General features: G+C 40.8%; 1 protein-coding gene across 6 annotated transcripts in view; it reads right to left on the reverse strand.

Moving 5' to 3' along the window:
* Nucleotides 1–22,187, reverse strand: part of LOC138762226 (collagen alpha-2(I) chain-like) — a 512,086-nt gene that overhangs the window by 164,302 nt on the left and 325,597 nt on the right. For all 6 annotated transcript variants that reach the window (XR_011356852.1, XM_069935862.1, XM_069935881.1 and 3 more), the window contains 3 exons: nucleotides 8,547–8,654; nucleotides 6,245–6,298; nucleotides 4,630–4,683 (listed from right to left, as the gene is read on the reverse strand). Coding sequence is in view for 5 of the 6 variants with exons in the window: in XM_069935862.1 (XP_069791963.1) it covers nucleotides 4,630–4,683; nucleotides 6,245–6,298; nucleotides 8,547–8,654 (216 nt within the window). In the remaining variant the exon portion in view is untranslated. The remainder of the gene's footprint in view (nucleotides 1–4,629; nucleotides 4,684–6,244; nucleotides 6,299–8,546; nucleotides 8,655–22,187) is intronic.

The following is a 22,187-nucleotide window of genomic DNA, read 5'->3' on the forward strand; positions in this document are numbered from 1 at the left end:
CACTCGTGACTCCTCGCGATTTCTTTCATCTGTACTATTCCTGGATGTGATGTGTGTAGTTCCAACAATACGCCTTCTTAGAGCCGTTGGGGAATGACTACCCTCTATCCCCAGAGGATGCGATTTTGCTCCAATGTTAACTCACAAAGTCAGTGTATGAATGGCTTCAACTGCTCATTGCGGGCATCATTAGGCCAATTCCCGGTCTTGACCTATCCGAGCACTTGTGAGAATATCGGGTCTGCACATGTCCTCCTTCTCACGTCGTCACTCTTAACTGGTAAATTTTCCAAAACGATGTATCATGATATTGTACAAGGCATCATCTCCCGTCTTTTTCTTAGGTAGCGGGAGACGTGACAGAGTATCTGTCACTATGTTGTCCTTCCCAGCCACAAACTTCAACTCATAGTCAAAAGCAAACAGTATGATAACCCATCGCTGCTGTCTCTGAGCAGCCAGTGCAGGAATTGATGTATTTGGACCCAAAATCCTTTCCAGTGGTTTATAATCCATGTGAATGATGGATTTTTCTCCATGCAAATAAGTTCTGAAACATGATACTCAACACCTCATTGTCCAGTTGCGTGTAATATTTTTCAAGTTTGTTCAAACTTCTCGATGCACAGGCAATCGGTAGGCATCTTCCTTCGTCTTTGATATGGCAAATGACTGCTCCTTTGCCATAGGGAGAGACATCTGTACTCAGCTCCACTGCCTTTGAAGGGTCGTAGTGAGTCAGCAGTGCGTCTGAACTGATTGCCTTCTTCATAGCGCTGAGCAACTCAACACATTTATCTGTCCATTTCCATGGTGCATTACCCAGTAGTGTGTTCAGTGGACATTGTGGACAAATGTGGGAGAAACAGAGCTTGGAAGTTCACCATCCCTAGCCATGACCTCAACTCTGTTCCATTCTTGGGACAGGAGCCCGACAAATGACATCAACCTTGTCCTGCATTGGTTGAATCCCCCTTGCTGATAGTTTCCTTCCCACGTAGATTACTTTATCTCGCATGAACGAACAGTTCTTATGCTTGACAGTCAGAATTGTGCAAACAGCTTGTCTCGGTTCTGCATATGCTCCTCTTCATCAGCTCCGGTGTCGATCATATCATCCATTATTGTGCAGACACCCTCTCATCCAGCCAACACTTGCTCGATGAAATGTTGCTGTATTCCAGGACTGGATGAGATCCAAAACAGAAACCTGGTGTACGAGAACAGCTCCCAATGCATGTTGGTGTTCACTAACCATTGTGATTTTTCATCCAGCCAGAATCTGCTGATCGACACACTTGAGATCAATCTTCGAGAACGTCTTCCCTCCTACCAACTTGCTGAACAGTTCTGTTGGAGTGGGAATTGAATACCGATCACAATGAACGTCCTTGTTGATGGTTACCATGTAATCACCGCACAATCTAACTCATCTGTCTGCTTTAGGAATGCACACTAGTGGGATTATCCATTCACTGAATTCAAATGGAACAATCACACCTTTAAGTAGAGCATATGGTACATTGTGGGGCTTATAGAAAATAGGAACCATGTTCTCCTTAACATGGAGTGTCACCTCGAATTCATTCACTGTACCCAACTCTTGCCTAAATATGTCTGCATCCTTCTCTTGTCGCATTGATACAACATCTATGTTGATAGCGTACTGTCCTCGGGAAAAGATCTTTGACCAATCTAACTGGAGCTCAGCTAACCACGAGTATCATAACAAGGGAGGTGCATTTCTGTCAGCCTGGACTACCACCAGAGGAAGTACCTTCTTCTGTCCCTGGTAGCATACATTGGCTGAAATTTCTCCTGATACTTCCAATTGATTACCTGTATAAGCATGGAGTAAACTTCTCTTTGGTTCAAGAGGACAATGCTTGAATTTCTCCTTATAATCTCAAATGGATAATAGACACTCCTGCCCCCATATCAAGTTCCATCTCTAGGTCCTGTCCATTCACTTGCCTCACCACCTTGAATGCCACGACTGATAACTTCCGATCAGTGTTAAATAAACTCTCCACAAAACTGTTCTCATCTACTTGCATGATGGATCCATTTCCTTTTTGTCGCCCTGGTGCCATCTTGCCCCAGACTGACCTGGCTCAGCAGATTTAGCATGAAACTCTGATCAAAGACGCTCTGACTTCTGACATTGATAACAGGTTGCATTCTTGTATCGACCCTGATCCTGTTTATGATTCGAAGGACCACAGTGATCACACCTCTTCTTCACCCATCCTGAAGAACCGGACTGCCTACCTTTTGATTCCTTGGACAACAGTTAACTCGTTCATCATCGTTCCTTGCCACATCTTTGGTATTAAGGACCGCCACTTCATCAGCTAGCACCACTTCCGCAGCTTGTGCAAACAAATAGTTCTTTGCCTGAAGTTTCTTCTGAATGCTGGTAGATACCAAGCCTCCAACAAATCAATCCCGCAGCACCTCTGTCAATTGCACACTTGAAAACTTGCAATGCTACACCATGTTCTTCAAATGTGAAACGTATTGTGATATACTTTGGCCAAAAGCCTGTGATGTATTATAAAACTTAAATTTTCCAGTCACTGCCAATTTCTTGGGACAATAATGCTCTTAACAATGTACAAAGTTCACCAAAACTCTTATTAGTCGGTTTTTCTGGAAATACCAAATCTTACAGCGTTTGATGCAGCTCGTCCCCAACACTACTCAGTAAAATGGCTCGATGTTTAGCTGCAATTCTCTCAGTATCGTCTATGTCCAAAGCAACAAGAAACTGCTCTAGTCCATAGATGTAGGAATCCATGTTCCCTTCCTGAGGTTTAAACTGTTCAGAAACCCGAGCCTGCTGCCACTCCATCAACGACACTGCATTCATCCCGTACACGTGTCCAATGTCCGACTAAAATTACAATTCTCCTTAAACTAACATTTCGACATGTGACTAATATCACAGTAGTATGCAGTATCAGGCAATCTTCACATCGGGTGCAGTGCGTTCTGTTCCTTATGGCCCTCTCTGGTTATTTTTTTTACCATAATAAAATGCACAAACTTGCCTTTCCTTCTATACTTCCTCCACCAGCCAATGAACAGGTAAGATGTAGTGTGGAGTGGACCATATCTTTGCAGCGTGCTGACACAGTAGTGGAGAGAAATAAATTCAGTGCAAAACTCACTTCCACATGTGGCTGCAAATTTCACCATCCCGTTTAAAAATTCAGTCCAGCAGCATCCATCCTCATCTCGTTGTCAGTATTGAGTATGTTGGTATACAATAATTCACAAGTTCAGTCATAGGAAGGTTCAAACAGGATGCAGCTTGCAGCCACGGAGGGCCTTCGACACGTAGTAAAACGTCACATAATGAAATCACACATATTTATCATTTGAATACATTACAATCACTCTATCTACACTATCTTTACGCCACCATTTTAGAATAAGGGGTAGGCCATTTAAAATGGAGTTGAAGAAAAACTTTTTCACCCAGAGGGTTGCGGATCTGTGAGATGCTCTGCCTCAGAAGCAGTGGAGACAAATTCTCTGGATATTTTCAAGAAAGAGTTAGATAGCGCTTTTAAACATAGCGGAGTCAAGGGATTATGGGATGAAAGCAGGAACGGGGTACTGATTGTGGATGGTCTCCCATGATCACAGTGAATGGCGGTGCTGACTCAAAGGGCCGAATGGCCTACCCTTTCACCTATTGTCTATTCAGGGAGTGGAATTTAAAAAAGGCTCAGAGAACCATCAAGGACCCTTACCATTCAGCCTGCAATATTTTTGAGGGGCACTACCTGCAAGGAAGAGGTGCAGGAGCATTAAAAACCAGGACATGTGACACTATCTTTAAGGTCCTATGTACCTGGACTCCTTGATCCCTCTGTTTTACAACTCTCCTCAGATCCCTACCATTCACTGTGTCTGTCCTACCCAGGTAAGAGCTCCCAAATTGCAGCATCTCACATTTCTCTGTATTAAATTCCATTGACCATTCTTCTGCCCACCTGCTCATCTGATCAAGACCCTGCTGCAACCTTTGGCCACTATCTTCACTATCACTGGAGCAAACTTGCAAATCACACCATGTATATGACAGTTTAACAACACCTTTTCTTGCAGCGCATTGACCAAAGCTGAAAACAATACCCCAAATGGAGTCTCAACAACATCTTATCCCTGTTTTTGTATATCTGGGATTCACCAAAAGGAATATACGATATTAATGCCGAGAAATAACATCCAGTGGCAGTTGACTTCGGAAGTAGAGCAACATGCATGTCACTTGGATGCTCCACGACCTGCTGAGTTTCTCCAGCAATTTCTGCAATGGCATGTTGAGTGTTACCAGTGGGGGAGAAGTTGAGGTATCAATAAGAAAATTCGTGGTGCTGATGGTGGGAGTTGCCTTCTAACAAACACATGCATGGACAGTAACAAAAGAGGCATGATGCATTGGAAAGCAGCAGGCCTTTATCATACCAGTCATCTACGGTATAAATATTAAAGATAACCTGTTAGCCTGCTCACAGAACTTTTCTCATTGTATCATGTATTTTGTGACAATTAACTGTTCCCTCACCTTTGTAGATCATTTTCCTTTCCAGAGATTCTTTCAATAGAAATACTAACCCTGTGTCCTCTGGATCCATGGATTCCTTTGAGACCGTCAGCTCCCCTGTTACCCTGCAGTGTTTGAAAAACAACAGGAAATGAGGATGTTTGTGAAGTAAAATTGACAAATTCTATCTCTTCAATACTCAGCAGTAATAAAATCATAATCAGACATAGAAGCTGAAATAGGCTATTCAGCCCATCGAGTCTGCCCCATCATTTAATCATGAACTAATCCATTTTCCTATTCAGTTCCACTTCCCAGCCTTCTCCCCATAACTTTCAATGCCCTGGCTAATCAATAACCTATCAATCTCTGCCTTAAATGCACCCAATGACGTGGCCTCAACATCCACCTGTGGCAACAAATTCCACAGATTTACTGCCCTCTGGCTGAAGAAATTCCACAGAGTCTCTGTTCTAAGAGGACACCCTACAATCTGGAAGTTGTGCTCCCTTGTCCTAGACTCTACTCTGTCCATGCCCTTCAACATTCAAAATGTTTTAGTGAGATTCTCCCCCATTCTCCTAAATTCTAACAAGTACAGGAAAAAAGCTCCTATATCTATACGATAACCCTTTCATACCCAGAATCATCCCTGTGAACCTCCTCGGAACCCTCTCCAATGCTAGCACATCCTTTCTTAAAGAAGGAGACCAAAACTGCTCACAATACTCCAAATGAGGTCTTATTAGTGCCCACATTCCTGCTCTGATATTCTATTCCTCTTGAAATAAATACCAGCATTACATTTGCATTCTTCAGCACTGACACAGCCTGCAAGTTTACCATCAGGGTATCTTGAAAGAGGACTCTCAGGTCCCTTTGCATCTAGCTATTTTTAATCTTCTTCCTATTTAAAAAGTCTGCTCATTTATTTTTTCTACCGAAGTGCATGAACATACACTTTCTGACATTATATTTGATTTGTCACTTCTCTGCCCATTCTCCTAATCTAAGTCCTAATAAAGTCTCACTGCTTCCTCTACAATACCTACTCCTCCACCTACCTTCATATCATCTGTGAATCTTCTTATGTTCGATGAAATTCATGGTAGTGAAGTTTGTGTAATTATCAATGGGTAAACATTCTCCATTACTTGAGAGAATGGTTGAGATGACACTTGTTGGAAGCCCCTGACCAAATGGATGGCCAAACGACAGGGAATGCATCACACAGGAGACCATTCATCTCATTGTTTTACCACAGCCTGACCCACCTTGCAACCATGGGCATGTCGCCCAGCAGGCTATGATTCCTCAAGGACATGTTCAAGTACTGCCAATCTTCCAATTGCTCAACTTATCTCCTATTTTCTCCTTCTATTACTTATTTTAATGCTGACTGATATTCAATGCCTTTGCTCAAGGTAAAAGGCCTTTAATATTTTATACATGTCAATTAGACCTCCTCCATGTTGTTGCAACCAACCTACTATTAATCTTGTCTCCTTCACAGACATAGCAAGTCCTAGACAGGTGAAAGAGTCAGCACAGGAATCCGTCCAACTGCATCATCCAATGAACATTGGGTCTGATAGCATTTTGAATGCCAAGGCCTTCAAAAACTGGCCTCCCTCTAGATTACAATGATTATAATTCAGATTTATACCTGGACCTCTACAAACTGACCTTGGATCCCATTGGACCTTGTTGCCCCTGAAGGCCCATGACTCCTTCTTCACCCTGAAAAAAAGCAAACAATGAATATCAAAGGAAAAACAACAGATTGAGCATTCTTTAAACCTGAGGAAGATGTTGGGTCCTGTTGTATGTGTCCCTGGATACCACATACCTGCACTTACTGAGACTGGACATAAGCCCACACCCCTTCAATGTCAGACTAAATTCCAGACAGTGACAAGGCCTCAGGCGAGATGGTACAGAGACCTTTTTCTGTCCTAAAACACCCAACCACCTTCAACAGAGCTTAGAACCAGGAGCAGAATTTGTCCCCTGTCAAACTATGAAGCAATGTTTTTACATTTTAATTTTAGAGATAAAACATGGTAACAAACTCTTCTGGCCTAAATGCACCTAGCCATTAAGTAATTTTAAAAAAATATTAAAAGCATAGAAGTGATTAAAAAATAAAATTAAAATGTAAACTCAAAAGTTCTTCCATTCACCTCTTCATCCTACCATTGGACCCAGTGAACGAACAAAGTCTCAGACCCAGCAGGGGATATGAGTAGTGATTAAGGAATTAGCTGAGATGTTGAGTATTAAAACACAAAAATGCTGGAGGAACTCAGCAGGTCTTACAGCATCCATAGGAGCTAAAGTTGTATCACCGAAGAAGCAAAGAGAGCAGGAGTCAATGGAGCGCAAGTACCTGCGATCCTGGTGGGGGCCAAACTGAGAGGTCTGAAACTGGAGCTGGAATCCACAGGACACCAGAAGGTGGAGTAGGCAAGTTGCCAGAAAGGACGTGTGGCTGTGGAACCAAGTCTGGGCAAGTACATGGATGTGAGCTTGTGAGTGGCAGGGAGTGAGGATGGGGAGCAGTGAGAGAGATTCCCACAGATCTCCCTTCAAAGAAAGGAGAACTTCAGGGTAAGTATGCCTCCAAGAGATTTTGCAGTGGAACAATTGAATGGAGTGAAACTAAAAAGAATTTCTTCCTGGGCTGCCTAGGTGAAAACCAGCAATCCTAACCACTAGACCTTATGGGAGAAGCTCCATTCAGTTGACTCCTACTCTCTTCACTTTTGTTTCACTCCATGTTGAGTATAGAGGTTAAAAAGTCACATAAAAAGAAACTTTGGAAAGGCCATATTTGGAGTGTTGCGTGCTACCTTACAGGAAAGATGTGGAGGCTTTGGGGAAGGTGCAGAAGTGGTTCACAGGATTAAAGAGTACAAGGTATAAAGAGAGGATGGATAAACTTGGATTGTTTTCAATGCAGCATTAATGGCTCATGGAAGTTTATGAAATTATGAGAGGTATAGTCAGTGTGGAAAGTCAGAGTCTCTGTCCCAGGATGGAAATGTCAAATATTAACAGGCATTACTTGATGGTGAGGGGTGGATGGGGGCGGGGAAGTTGAATGGAGATTTACAAGGCAAGATTTTCAGACAGAGAATGATGTGTCTATGGATTTCCATGCCAGGGGAAGAGGTGGAAGCAGGTATAATAGCAATGTTTCAAAGGTATTCTGACAGACACATGAAAGGCAGGGGATGGAGGGATATGGATCCTGGGCAGGCAGATGGGATCATTTTAATTTGGGCATTGTTTTTGTCACATACATTTTGAGCCAAAGGACCTGTTCCTGTGCTGTACTGTTCATAGTTAGCATAGCCGTTAGCGTGACACTATTACACAGTGCCAGTGGCCTGGGTTTGAATCCGGCACTGTAAGAGTTTGTACATTTTCCCTGTGGGTTTTCCCCGGGTACCCTAGTTTCCTCCCATCCTCCAAAATGTACTGGGTTATTGGTTAATTTGGATATAATTGGCCAGCTTGCGTTTAACTGGCCACAATCAGCTTCTACCGTGCTGTAAATAAAATTTAAAATTGTAAAATGCAAAAATGTAAAATTGAAATTCTATGTTGTATATGTACAGAAGCCTGACTTACAGCACAACTGAAAGCTCTGATGGCTCTTTCTTCACCTGTGCACAACATAAAACATACGAGGCACTCAAAATCTATAAGAATAATGAAGATACAATCAAAAAAGGATTTTTCTTTTCAAAATATATCCCAACATTTGTTAGTTTGTCAGGGAACAGAAGTGTTTGAAGAGATGTGGCTTTGAGGAAAGATGGAACCAATGCTACGAAATGGGTACCCCTGATCTGATTTGAGTACAATGAGAACAGCAGGATGAAAAATAAGTAACATTCGTTCATATATGGCAGTAAAATTTGCTAAGATTCATGTCTTCAAAATAGCGCAACAATGAGTTTGAATTCTCTGAGATACTCACATCAGGCCCTGCAGGACCAACCCGGCCCTTGTGGCCGGAAATTCCATGGAATCCAGCTGCCCCCCTTGGCCCTGGGAATCCTCTCTTCCCGGGTGGTCCCCGCACACCCTAAAACATGGGACAACACATAGCTCATGAATTAGATTACTGAATCACCTCTTCTTAAGTAAGACATTGGATTTCTGGGATCCAGTATTTGAACAAAATATTTTTGTTTCTGAGAGAAATGCATCGCTGGCTATTTTTGGGTGGCGTTCTCTCACTTCACAAATATGGGCAGATATCGCCCAGTGCAACGCAGAGCAGCACAGAAACATCTGTGCTATGATGCCCACCACATCTGTGCTATGATGCTAATCTAAACTCATCCTGTGTTCCTATCCTCCATTCCTTTGGTGGCGAGCTGTTGGCGACTTGTGGGCGAGGAACCCATACAGTCCGCGGACTGCTGGCAACTCCAAAGGACTCACACCAGGCTGCGGGCTGTTGGAGACTGCCTCATGAGAACCAAGTTTAGGAGCCGGGATTTAAGAGGGTGCTGAGGGCAAGGAGGGTTCCCAAAGGGTCCTGAGCCCTGAAGGCTTTCTCACTGCGTTGGAGACTTGGATGTGGAGCTTGGGTGACTGATGATTTGAACTGGAGTCTTGTGTGGCTGCAGAAGCTGCAGGAGGGCTGGAAGTGAAACCACAGAAACTTGGCCACTCTGAGGGGACTCTCTTTTGCTTCTTTTTCTCTGAGTGCAAGGGATGCTGGGCAATGCTAATGGTGCCTTATGGCAGACTAAGGACAATTCCATCTAATATTATATTTCTGTTTTATTACGTGACAATAAATAGTATCTGATCTGATTCCCTGGCTGTTTATGTCTGTCTAAATACCTCTGAAGCGTTGCTCTTGTATCTGCTTCCACCACCTCCCCAGTCAACACATGATAGACAGCTGCACAAACAAACTTGGCCCACACATCTCCTTTGAACTACCCCCCCCCCCCCCCCCACACTCCACCCATCTTAAACCAATTCCCTTCAGTATTTGACATTTCTACCCTGGGGAAAAAAGGCACTATCAACCTCTCCTAATTTTAACAACCTCTCTCTGATGGTCCCTCTCCCTCTTTCTCCGACACTCCAGAGAAAGCAAGACAAGTTTGTATAACTTCTCCACATAGCTCATACACTCTAATCCAGGCAGCATCCAGGTAAATCTCCTGTACCTTCTCCAAAGCCCTTCATATCTTTCCAAGAATGTGGTGACCAGAATTGCTCAAAATGTTCCAAATGTGGCCTAACCCAAGTTGTATACTGCTGATTTGCGAACTTTGATACTTAATGCCATAACTAATGAAAAAAATGACAAAATTTTCTTTAACATCCTATCCACTTGTGCTGCCACTTTCAGGGAGCTATGGACTTGCACCTCAAGGTCCTTCTGTACATCCATGCTCCTGAGGGTCCTTTCACTTTGCATTTGACCTCACACTTTTCCAGATTAAACATTATCTGCTATTTCTTCATCCACATTTCCCACTCATCTACATCTTCCTGTATCCTTGAAACATTCTTCACTAGATCTAAATGTCCCTTTCCCCCATTGATGTGATCTACCAGGATTGTTGTCTAGAGGGTACGCAAAATCATCAAGGTCCGCTATCACTCAGCACACAGCATCTTTTAGCTGCTTCTGCCGGGGAAGAGATACAAGAATATCAGAGCTAACACCACCAGGCTGAGAAATAGCTTCTTCCCTTAGGTAGTGAGATCGCTGAATGACTAAATAAACTGTTCACAGTAACCATCTGAGACTTTACTATTTATTAAACAATATTAATTTATTTTTATATATGTATATTTGTTCTGCATATGTATCACTCACCTGTAGTAGAGGCTTTGTATGTTTTACATCGAGGACCGGATCGTCAATTGTAGTTTCATAATTGGATGATATATAAACTTCAACTTTGTGTGTGTGTGTGCGTGTGTGTGCGTGTGCGTGTGCGTGTGTGTGAAAGAGAGAGCGAGAAAAAAATTCTGATCCTTGTATCATCTGAAAACTTACTAACCATATCTTCTACTTTCATATCCAAGCCATTAATAAACATTGCAAACAGAAGGGCCCAGCTCCAATTGCTCAGGTACACCACTGGTCAGAGACCTCCACTCAAAGAAACACCCTCCCACCACTCCTCTCTTTCCAACCCCAAAGCAATTTTCTATCAACTTACCAACTCAATGTGGATCCCATGTGACTTGGCCTTTTGGACCAGCCTACCATGAGGGACCTTGTAAAATGCTTCATTTAAGTCCATGTTCTACTACCCCACACTCATCAATCATCTTTGTCACCTCCTCAAAAAGCTCAACTAGATTTGTGAGACATGACTTCCCAAGCACAAAGCAATACACAAACATGCTGGAGAAACTCTACAGGTTATGCAGCATCCATAGGAAGCAAAGTGTTACCAACATTTTGGGCCTGGAACCTTCATCGGTTGCAGGCAAAAACAGCCAGAGGTCTGAATAAAAAGGAGGGGGGGGGTGGAGGAGAGGAGGGAGAAAGGGACAGGGGGAAGAGCACAGGATAACAGGGAGGAGGTGCATGGAGTCAGAGAAGGTAGTGGAGATCCTAAATGAATATCTTGCTTCAATATTCACCAGAGAAAAGGGGCTTGGCAATATGAGGACGAGAAAGCCAATAAAATACTTGAGCATGTTGACATTAAGAAACAGGATGTGATAGAGGTGCTGTAAAGCAGGAAGTTAGATATGTTACCAGAAGGATACTGTGGGAAGTGAGGTAGGAGATTGTTGAGCCACTGACAAAGATCTTTGAGGTCAGGAAGAATACAGGAGAACTGGAGGGTTGCAAATGTTGTTTCCCTGTTCAAGAAAAGAGGTAGAGATAAGGCAGGAAATTATAGACCAGTGAGTATTAATTCAGCAGTGGGCAAGCTGTTGGAAAAGATCCTGAGAGACAGGATCTACCAGTATTTTGAGAGGCAAAATCTGATCCAGGATAGTTGGCATGGCTTCATCAGGGGAAGGTTGTGTTTCACACACCTGATTGAATTCTTCGAGGTTATAACAAAGCATATTGATGAAGGTAGAGTAGTGGATGAGTTGTATATGGATTTCAGTAATACATTTGATAAGGTTCCCCATGTAAGGGTCATTCAGAAAGTAAAGAGCCATGAAACCCAAGGAGGGCTTGCTTTGTGGGTACAGGACTGGCTTGCCTACAGAAGGCAAGTAGTAGTAAATGGTTAATATTCTGCATGGAGTCAGTGACCAGTGGTGTTCTTCAGGGGTCTATTCTGGGATCCTTCCTCTTTGTGATTTTAATAACTGACCTGGATGAGGAAGTGGAAGGGTGGGTGATTAAGTTTACAGATGATACCAAAGTTAGTAGTGTCGTGGATAGTCTGGGAAGTTGCCAGAGGTTACAAAAGGATGCAGAGCTGGACAGAGAAGTTGCAGATGGAGTTGAACCCATAAAGTGTGAAGGAGTTCATTTCAGTAGGTCAATTTTGAAGGCGCAATACAATATTAATGGGAGGTTTTTGAGCAGTATAGATGAACTGAGAGATCTTAGGGTTGGTGTTCAGAGGACACTCAAAGCTGCTGCACAGGTTGATAATGTTGTTAAGAAGGCAAAAGGTGTGTTGGCCTTCATTAACCATGGGATCAAGTTTAAGAGCAATGAGACCATTTTGCAGCTATACAAGTCTTGCTCCTGATTTGGAATATTGTGTTCAGTTCTGGTCACTTCATTACCGGAAGGATGTGGATGCTATATAAAGGGTGCAGAGGAGATTTACAAGGATACTGCCTGGATTGGAGAGCATGCCTTATTCAGATAGGTTGAGTGACCTTGACCTTTTCTCCTTGGAGTGACAGATGATGAGGGGTGACCTGAGAGAGGTGTATATGATGAAGAGGGGCATTGATTATGTGGATGATCAGAGGTTTTTCTTAAGAGCTGAAATGGCTAACACCAGCGAACGTAGATTTAAGGTGCTTGGGGCTGAGTACAAGGGGGTGAATGAGAGGCGTGTTTTTCTCACACACACACACACACACACACACACACACACACACACACACACACACACACACACACAGATATATATATATATATATGTCTGTTCTCCATGCAAATCAATATGGAGCACTCTAGAAATGTCCAAGGAGCTTCACTCAGGGTAACATTTGATGCTGAATGTCATGACCACATTGAATTTAACCTTGAAGGTCATATGAAGTTCAAAAGTTCAAAAACAAATTGAACTTGCACCAGGGACACCTCAATTAGTTACAGTGCTGTACATCGATGTACATTCAGAATAAAAACAAGTGCCAGACTCAATCCCAAAGTCAGACATTGAAGGTAGCTGAACTGCAATTGGAAGAGCTCCGCTTTTCCCATGGACAGCTCTGTGTTTGATATTCACGTGTTGGAAGCCCGAACGGTCTTTCTGTAAATGCTCCAGGTGGAAAAACTAAAAAAATTGTTTATTATGATGCCCTTAGCTGAGAATTGTTTGTCTATGTTTTGCCAGAAATCAACTTTCTTTGAACCTTGAATCTCTGTTGTGATTGAATATACAGTATTTATGCAGAATTGCCATAAGGTTTTTTGGATATTTTGTTACAACCAGGTAGTCAACAACTGAGTGTTTTATTTCCCAGACAGCACGCGTATCCTGCTGGGTATCCATATAATCTATATGGGAAGAAACTATTTCTCAGCCTGGTGGTCTGGATCTAATACTCCTGTACCACTTTCTTGATGGGAGAATCTAGAAGATGCTGTATGCAAGGTGGTACTATCCTTAACAATTTTGTGATCCCTCCAGACAACAATCCTGGTAGATCTTGTCGATGAATGGGGAGTGCGGGTGGGGGGATCCTCTGCTGCTCTTATGGTCCTATGGATAGACCGATCCATTTCTTTACAGCAACTGAACCAGACTATGATGCAGATGGCCAGGATGCTCTCGACAATGCTCCTGGTGAAAGATGACAGGATTGTAACTGGTAGCGTTGTAGCCTTGACGCCTCATTCTTCTCAGGAAGTGCAGTCATTGTTGTGCCTTCCTGACAAGTGAGACGTTGTGTGTCCACAATAGGTCACTAATTGAGGAACTTGGTGCTCTCTATTCTTTCCACTACAAAGTTATTGATGTGTAGTGGAGGGTGGTCATCTCTAGTCCTCCTGAAATCCACAATCTCCTCATATAATGCTCCTTTCATGATGTCAGTGAACCATCCATATTGCCTCAGCAGTCCATGAACAATTGGTGCACTCCCATACAGCTCCAGCGACCCATGTTCAATCCTAACCTGCTGTGCTAACTGTGTCGATTTTACGTGTCCTCTCGGTTTACCCCCACCCCAGGTACTTCAGTCTCCACCTGATCCTGAGCATCTCCTGAGCGGTTTGGGCAACACTATTACAGTGCCAGTGACCAGGGTTCAAATCCAGCACTGTCTGTAAGTAGTTTGTAAGCTCTCCCTGTGTCTGCCTGGGTTTCCTCCTACCCTTCAAAATATATGGGGGTTGTAGGTTAATTGGGGTATTTGGATGGAATGGGCTCATGGGCTAGAAGGGCCTGTTACTGTGCTGTATGTCAAAATTCAAAATTTAATATCTGTGAGTTGGTTGGTTAATTGGCTGTGGTAAATTTCTCCCAGTCTGTGGATATATGGTAGATTTGAGGAGAATTGTTGGGAGTTTGTGCAGAATAAAATAAGCTTAGTGTGTAATAGTCAATATCATGTAAAAGTCACCCACCCTTTGTTAATCCTCTGACTGCCTGCCCACTGGAGCTGCCGATTCCCTGACCGCAGACTCTCACCTAGCCGCCAACCACCTGCACATCCCAGCTCCTGATACCCTGACTGCAAACTCTTGGTCCCAACTGCCCTCCCATCCAAGCACCTAACGCCTCATACGACCCAGAAACTTATTGCAATCAAAAGTAGAATGCGTGTAATAGTCGACCCCTTAAATTTTACCTTAAAAATGGATCCACGGGGAGGAGTCACGTGATGGAGTAGTGGCCGGACGGTGAACTCCAGCCCTCTCCAGAAAAGTTGGGAAAAACAAGAGAAAATACAAAGGCACAGAAATACAAGTTAAAGAAAAGTGAATATAAAGGTGGAAAGAAGATGGAGACAAAAGGAGAAAAATCAAAATCAACGGAAAGAAGAGAGGAAGAGAAGACAACGGAGGAAAAAGGTGAAGGCCTTACCTGTCCGAAGAGGCCCGCTGTGGAGAGAAGACCCCACTACCTCAGGTCGGTAGAAAGAGAACTACAACAATGGCTCACAGAGCCGAGTAAAAGTGCGCAACCGCGCATGCGCGACTCCTCGCGCATGCGCGATGCGCATACAAAAAAACACACCGACGGGAGGGGGGACCAGCTGGGGAGTCGATCTCCACAGCCGGCAACGACAACTGCAGAACACCTGCAGCAAGAAGAGACCACAGAAGACAATAGAAACAAGAAAGAAGAGGAGGAAAGGGCAGCAAAGAAACAACAGATGGTCAACCTAGAGGAAGAAGAAGAGGAAGAGGAAGAGTACAGGGAAATAGAAGAAGAAAAGATAGGCAAGGTAAAGGAGGTACTTGCTCTTGTTAGAGGATACATGGAGTCATTTAAAGAATGGCAAACACAGGAATTCAATGATTTAAGAAGAAGAATAAACAACACAGAAAAGAAAATAAATAAAATGGATATGACCTTAACAGAAATGGGGAAAAAAATGGACAAGATGGAAGAACGGGCAATAGCAGCAGAAATGGAGGTAGAAGACTTAAAAAAGAAATTGGAGGAATCTAATAAAAAAACTAAAGAGACACAAGAATTACTAGCCCAAAAAATAGATATAATGGAAAATTATAACAGAAGAAATAACATAAAGATAGTGGGCCTTAAGGAAGATGTAGAAGGCAAGAATATGAGGGAGTTTATAAAAGAATGGATCCCTAAGGCCCTAGGATGTCCAGAACTACAGCAAGAAATGGAAATAGAAAGGGCACATAGAGCATTGGCCCCTAAACCACAACCACAACAAAAACCAAGATCTATTGTAGTAAAATTCCTAAGATATACTACAAGAGAAAAGGTGCTGGAGAAGACAATGGAAAAAGTAAGAGAGGGCAACAAACCACTGGAGTATAAAGGGCAAAAAATCTTCATTTATCCAGATATAAGCTTTGAACTCCTAAAGAAGAGAAAAGAGTTCAATGCAGCAAAAGCGATTTTATGGAAGAAAGGATATAAATTTACACTGAAGCATCCTGCGGTATTGAAAATATTTATTCCAGGACAACAAAACAGACTATTCTCGGATCCAGAAGAAGCACGAAAATTTGCAGAACAATTACAAAAATAGACTGAGGGATGAAGACGGGTAATGAGAGCAAAAATTATCACGATTGATATGTATGTGGGTAAAGACAAAAATAAACTGAGGGATGAAGACGGGTAAGGAGGGTAAAAATGACCACGATTGATATGTATGCGGGTAAAGAGGTATAAGAGTGAATAGAGACAACGGGCATATGTGAAAGTATCTGTAATTAGAGGAAAACATAGAAAGTATAGACAAGAATTAATAAGGGAAGGTAATGGAATAGAGAGAATAAGGAGGGAACTAAAAGAGTGACCTTTGTGACATATAAAAAACGAAATCTTTTCTGGGAGGGGCTGGGTGGGGGGAAAAGAGCGGTCACTGCAAAATCAGTTGACGCTTGCGAGTGGATTCGCAAATCCAAATGGAGAGGGGAGATGTGGTTGTCCGACAAGGGATAAAGGGCAACTCAGGAGGGGAAGGGGAGATTGGGGATAAAGAAGATAGAAATAGGAGAATAAGGAAAATGTTGGATGTTGTAGGAATGTTGTCTGGTAAAGAGTTGAAAATAAGAAAACAGAAATGGAAAAGGAGGAAAGGTAATGATGGAAAAACGGAAAGAGAAGATAAACAAAATATAAAATGGCTACGCTGAACTATATGACTCTAAATATTAATGGAATACATAACCAAATTAAAAGGAAGAAACTACTAAATTTACTGAAAAAGGAAAAAATAGATATAGCATTTGTCCAAGAAACACATTTAACTGAATTGGAGCACAAGAAATTAAAGAGAGATTGGGTAGGACATGTAACAGCAGCATCGTATAATTCAAAAGCAAGAGGAGTGGCTATATTAATTAGCAAAAATGTGCCATTTAAAATAGAAGAGGAAATAATAGATCCAGCAGGGAGATATGTTATGATAAAATGTCAGATATATTCAGAGCTTTGGAATCTACTTAATATATATTCACCTAACGAAGAAGATCAAAAGTTTATGCAAGATATCTTTTTGAAGGTAGCTAATACGCAAGGGAACATACTAATAGGAGGGGATTTCAATCTGAATTTGGATCCAAATATGGATAAAACGGGGAAAAAAATTAACAGGAAGAACAAAGTAACCAAATTTATAATTAAATCAATGCAAGAAATGAAACTTGTGGACATATGGAGGAAACAAAACCCAAAAGAAAAGGAATACTCATACTACTCGACTAGACATAAAACATACTCAAGGATAGACCTATTCCTGTTATCAGCCCACATACAAGGGAGAGTTAGGAAAACGGAATATAAAGCTAGACTATTATCGGACCACTCACCCCTGTTATTGGCAATAGAGCTAGAAGACATCCCTCCAAGAATGTATAGATGGAGATTAAACCCCATGCTACTTAAAAGACAGGATTTTAGAGAATTTATTGAAAAACAATTAAAAATGTACTTTGAAGTAAATACGGAATCAGTGGAAGATAAGTTTATACTATGGGACGCAATGAAAGCATTCATTAGAGGGCAAATAATAAGTTATGCAACCAAGATGAAGAAGGACTATAATCAGGAAACAGAGCAGTTGGAAAGGGAAATAATAAACATAGAAAAAAAATTAGCAATAAAGGAAGATACAACCAAAAGAAGAGAATTGGCGGATAAAAAAATAAAATATGAAACATTACAAACATATAAGGTGGAGAAGAATGTAATGAAGACAAAACAGAAATATTATGAACTAGGGGAAAAAACACACAAAATCCTAGCATGGCAGCTTAAGACAGAGCAAACTAAGAAAATGGTATTGGCAACAAGGAAAAAAGACAAACAAATTACATATAATCCAAAAGAAATTAAGGAAAACTTCAGAGAATTCTATGAACAATTATACCGAACCGAAAACGAAGGGAAAGAAGGGAAAATAGATGAATTTTTGACTAAAATTGAACTACCAAAACTACAAATAGAGGAACAAAATAAATTAACAGAACCATTTGGAACAGTAGAAATACAAGAGATAATAAAAAATTTACCAAATAATAAGACACCAGGAGAGGATGGACTCCCAATAGAATTCTACAAAACATTTAAAGACCTAATAATACCGCCCCTCCTGGATGTAATCAACCAGATTGATGAGACACAAAACTTACCAGATTCATGTAAAACAGCAATAATTACAGTGATACTAAAACAAGGGAAAGATCCACTCTCACCAGCGTCATATAGACCAATATCTTTGCTAAACACAGATTATAAGATAATAGCTAAACTATTAGCGAACAGATTAGCAGAACAGGTACCGAAAATGGTAAATTTAGACCAAACTGGATTTATCAAAAAAAAGACGCACAACAGACAATATTTGTAAATTTATTAACTTAATTCATGCAGTAGAAGGAAATAAAGCACCGGCAGTAGCAGTTGCTTTAGACGCAGAGAAGGCCTTCGACAGAGTAGAATGGAATTACTTGTTCAAAGTATTGCAAAAATTCAGTTTACCGGAGAAGTATATTAATTGGATTAAAGCATTATATAAGGGACCGTTAGCGAAAGTGACAGTAAATGGACATGTATCAAAGCAATTTAACTTAAGCAGGTCAACGCGGCAGGGATGCCCACTATCACCATTATTGTTTGCGCTAGCTATAGAACCACTAGCAGAATCGATAAGAAGAGATAATAATATAAAAGGAATAAAAATAAAAGACAGGGAATATAAAATCAGTCTGTTTGCGGATGATGTGATAGTGTACTTAACAGAACCAGAACTATCAATAAAAGAACTATATAAGAAATTGAAGGAATATGGAGAAGTGTCGGGATACAAGATAAACGTAAATAAAAGTGAAGCAATGCCTATGAATAACGCGGATTTCTCAAAATTTAAGGAGGAATCCCCATTCAGATGGCAAACGCAGGCAATAAGATACCTAGGTGTGCAAATAAACAAAAATCTAGGCCAATTATATAAACTCAATTACAATCCACTAATGAAAAAATTACAGGACGATTTAGAGCATTGGAAAGAGCTACCACTAACACTGATAGGAAGGATAAACTGTATTAAAATGAACATTTTTCCAAGGATACTATACTTATTTCAGGCATTGCCAATACAACTGACAGAAAAATTCTTCAAAGAGTTAAAGAAAATAATAAGGAGATTTTTATGGAGAGGGGGGAAACCGAGGATAGCACTAGACAAATTAACAGAATGGTATAAACAAGGAGGCTTACAATTGCCAAACTTCAAAAATTATTATAGAGCCGCACAATTAAGGTACCTATCAGATTTTTATCAAACAAGGGAAAAACCAGACTGGACGAGACTAGAATTAGATAAAATAGGGGAAAAGATACCTGAACACATATTATATAAATGGGACGAAAAATTGGTACAACATAGAACTTCTCCAGTATTACACCATCTCCTCAATATATGGAAGAAGATTCATGTAGAAAGAAATAAAATAAATTACCAAATACCAAAACTAATATTGACGCAAAATAAGCTACTCCCTTTTACAATAGACAACCTTGCCTTTAGAAAATGGGAAAAAAAAGGGATTAAAAGAATAGAAAATTGTTTTTCAGGAAGTAGATTCTTATCCTTTGAACAAATGAGAGATAAGTACAATATAACGGGAGATACAGCGCTGGCATATTACCAACTGAGATCCTACTTGAAAGATAAATTAGGAAGCAACTTGAGTTTACCAGAGGGAAGTAACCTTGAATATATGATTACAGATACAATGTTAATCAAAAGATTTATAAAAAATATGTATATTAAACTGCAAGAAAAGGAAAATGAGGAAACAAATGGTAAAACTAAACAAAAATGGGAACAAGATTTAAATATAAAGATAAAAAAGGAAACATGGGAGAAGTTATGCTCTGGAACGATGAGAAATACAATAAATACGAGGCTGCGTATGATACAATATAATTGGTTACACAGACTATACATTACACCGCAAAAGTTAAATAAATGGGACCCAACAGTATCTGATAGATGTTTTCGATGTAAAAAAGAAAGGGGAACAACAATTCATGCAATCTGGACATGTGAGAGAGTAGAAAAATTTTGGGATGATCTCAATCAGATATTAAATAAAATAACAGAAAACAATATACCAAAGAATCCAGAGATCTTTCTCCTAAGTAACATAAAAAATAAAGAATTTGGAATTGACTTGGAGGATGCACAAAAAAGATTTGTTAAGATAGCCCTAGCTGTAGCAAAAAAATGTATTATGTCAACCTGGAAATTGGAAGATAATTTGAAAATACAACAATGGTATATAGAAATGAATAAATGTATTCCATTAGAAAAAATAACATATAGTTTAAGAAATAATATTGAAATATTCGAACAAGTATGGGAGCCTTACATTAAATACAATAGCGAAAACCTACCGGGAACAAACATTACCTAAGTTGATGGAAGGAGAAGAGAAGAAAAAAATGGACTCAGTAGAATTTCTGGTGTATTTTTGTTGAATGACAACATTGTCTAACTGAATTAATGCAACCTAGATTGTATAACTAAAATGGATGAGAGGGGGGGGGGGGGATGGGGGGGTGGCTTGGGAGGAGGGAGGGGGGAGGGAGAAAAAGTCACTGTAAATGTGTGGAAAAGAAAAAGTGTATATCATGGCTATTGTGATTTATGGTGTGAAAAATAAAAAATTTAATATAAAAAAAAAATGGATCCACAAGGAGAAGTCACATGATGGAGTAGTAGCCGGTCAGGAAAACCAGCCCTCTCCAGAAAAATAGGAAAAAAGTTAGGAAAAGACAAAGCACAACAAAAATAAAAGAAATAGAAGATAAAGTTACAGAGAAGAGAAAGAAGATGGCACCTAAGAAGCAGAAAGTAAAAACAACCAAAAAAAAAAGTTGAAAAGTCACCGGAGAAGAAAGAAGAAGGGCTTACCTGCACGAAGGAACAGGGAGCTGTGGTGGCGAGTAGCGCCCGATCCCCGCCTGTCCTGTGGAGTCACGACCTCCCAGCCAGTGGACTTCAAAAATATGCGCCATCAAAGGAAAAAGAAGACACTGACGGGAGGGGGGCTTAGCAGAGGAGCGGGCAGCCACAGCGCAAACAGCTGAGGGATGCCCGACACCAGGGCGCTCAGCTGGAGGATGAGGAAGGTGGCAGAAGAGGGAGTGAGGAAACAGACGAGGGAAAAAGATGGGGAGGTGACCGACAAGAGGATCAACGACAGACGAGGAGCCCAGGAGGGGAGGACCAAAACCAAGAGGCGCAGCAAGAGGAGGTCCGAGAAAGAGATACAAGCAGCTCATCAGGAAAAACAGAAGAGACACAGACACAAAGAAGAGAAGAAGACACAAACACAGGTACAGACACTGAAGAAGACGAAAAAGAAGACCAAGATCTTCACAGAGAAAAAGAAGCTAAAACTGATGGACAGAATATAGATAAAGTTTGTTTTGAAAAACAAATGAGATCATTAAAAGAATGGTCATCATTAGAATTTAGTGCAATTAAAAGGAAAATGAAAAGAGCAGAAGATAAAATGCAAAGTTTAGAGCTAGTCATGACAGAAATAGGGAAAAGAGTAGAAAATGTGGAAGAGCAGGAAACGGCTGTAGAAATGGAAGTAAATGACTTAAGATAAAAATTAGAAGAAAGTGACAAAAAAAATTAAAGAGACACAAGAGTTGTTATCTCAGAAAATTGATATGTCGGAAAATTATAGTAGGTGAAACAACATAAAAATAGTGGGTCTGAAGGAGGGTGAAGAAGGCACAGACATGAAGGAATTTATAAAAGGATGGATCCTGAAGGTCCTGGGAATGACAGAAATGCAGGAAGAAATGGAAATAGAAAGGCCACACAGAGCACTAGCTCCGAAACCACAGACACATCAAAAACCAAGATCTGTTTTAGTAAAATTTTTGAGATATACAACAAGAGAAAATATACTGGAGCGGGCAAGGAATAAAGTTAGAGAAGATAATAAGCCATTGGAATACAAGGGTCAAAAAATATTTTTTTATCCAGACATAAGTTTTGAACTCTTAAAGAGGAGAAAGGAGTTAAATACAGCGAAAACAATTTTATGGAAAAAAGGTTACAAATTCATGTTAAGACATCCAGCTGTTCTTAAAATATTTATACCCAGGGAGCAAAACAGACTGTTCTCGGATCTGGAGGAAGCACAAGAATTCGCAGAACATTTGCAGGACAGAAGAAGAGATGAAGAGATGTAACAAGAATGAAGAACAGCGATAAATTATATATAAATATGTAAAAA

Source organism: Narcine bancroftii, chromosome 1, assembly GCF_036971445.1.
Source record: "Narcine bancroftii isolate sNarBan1 chromosome 1, sNarBan1.hap1, whole genome shotgun sequence".
NCBI classification, from domain to species: Eukaryota; Metazoa; Chordata; class Chondrichthyes; order Torpediniformes; family Narcinidae; genus Narcine; species Narcine bancroftii.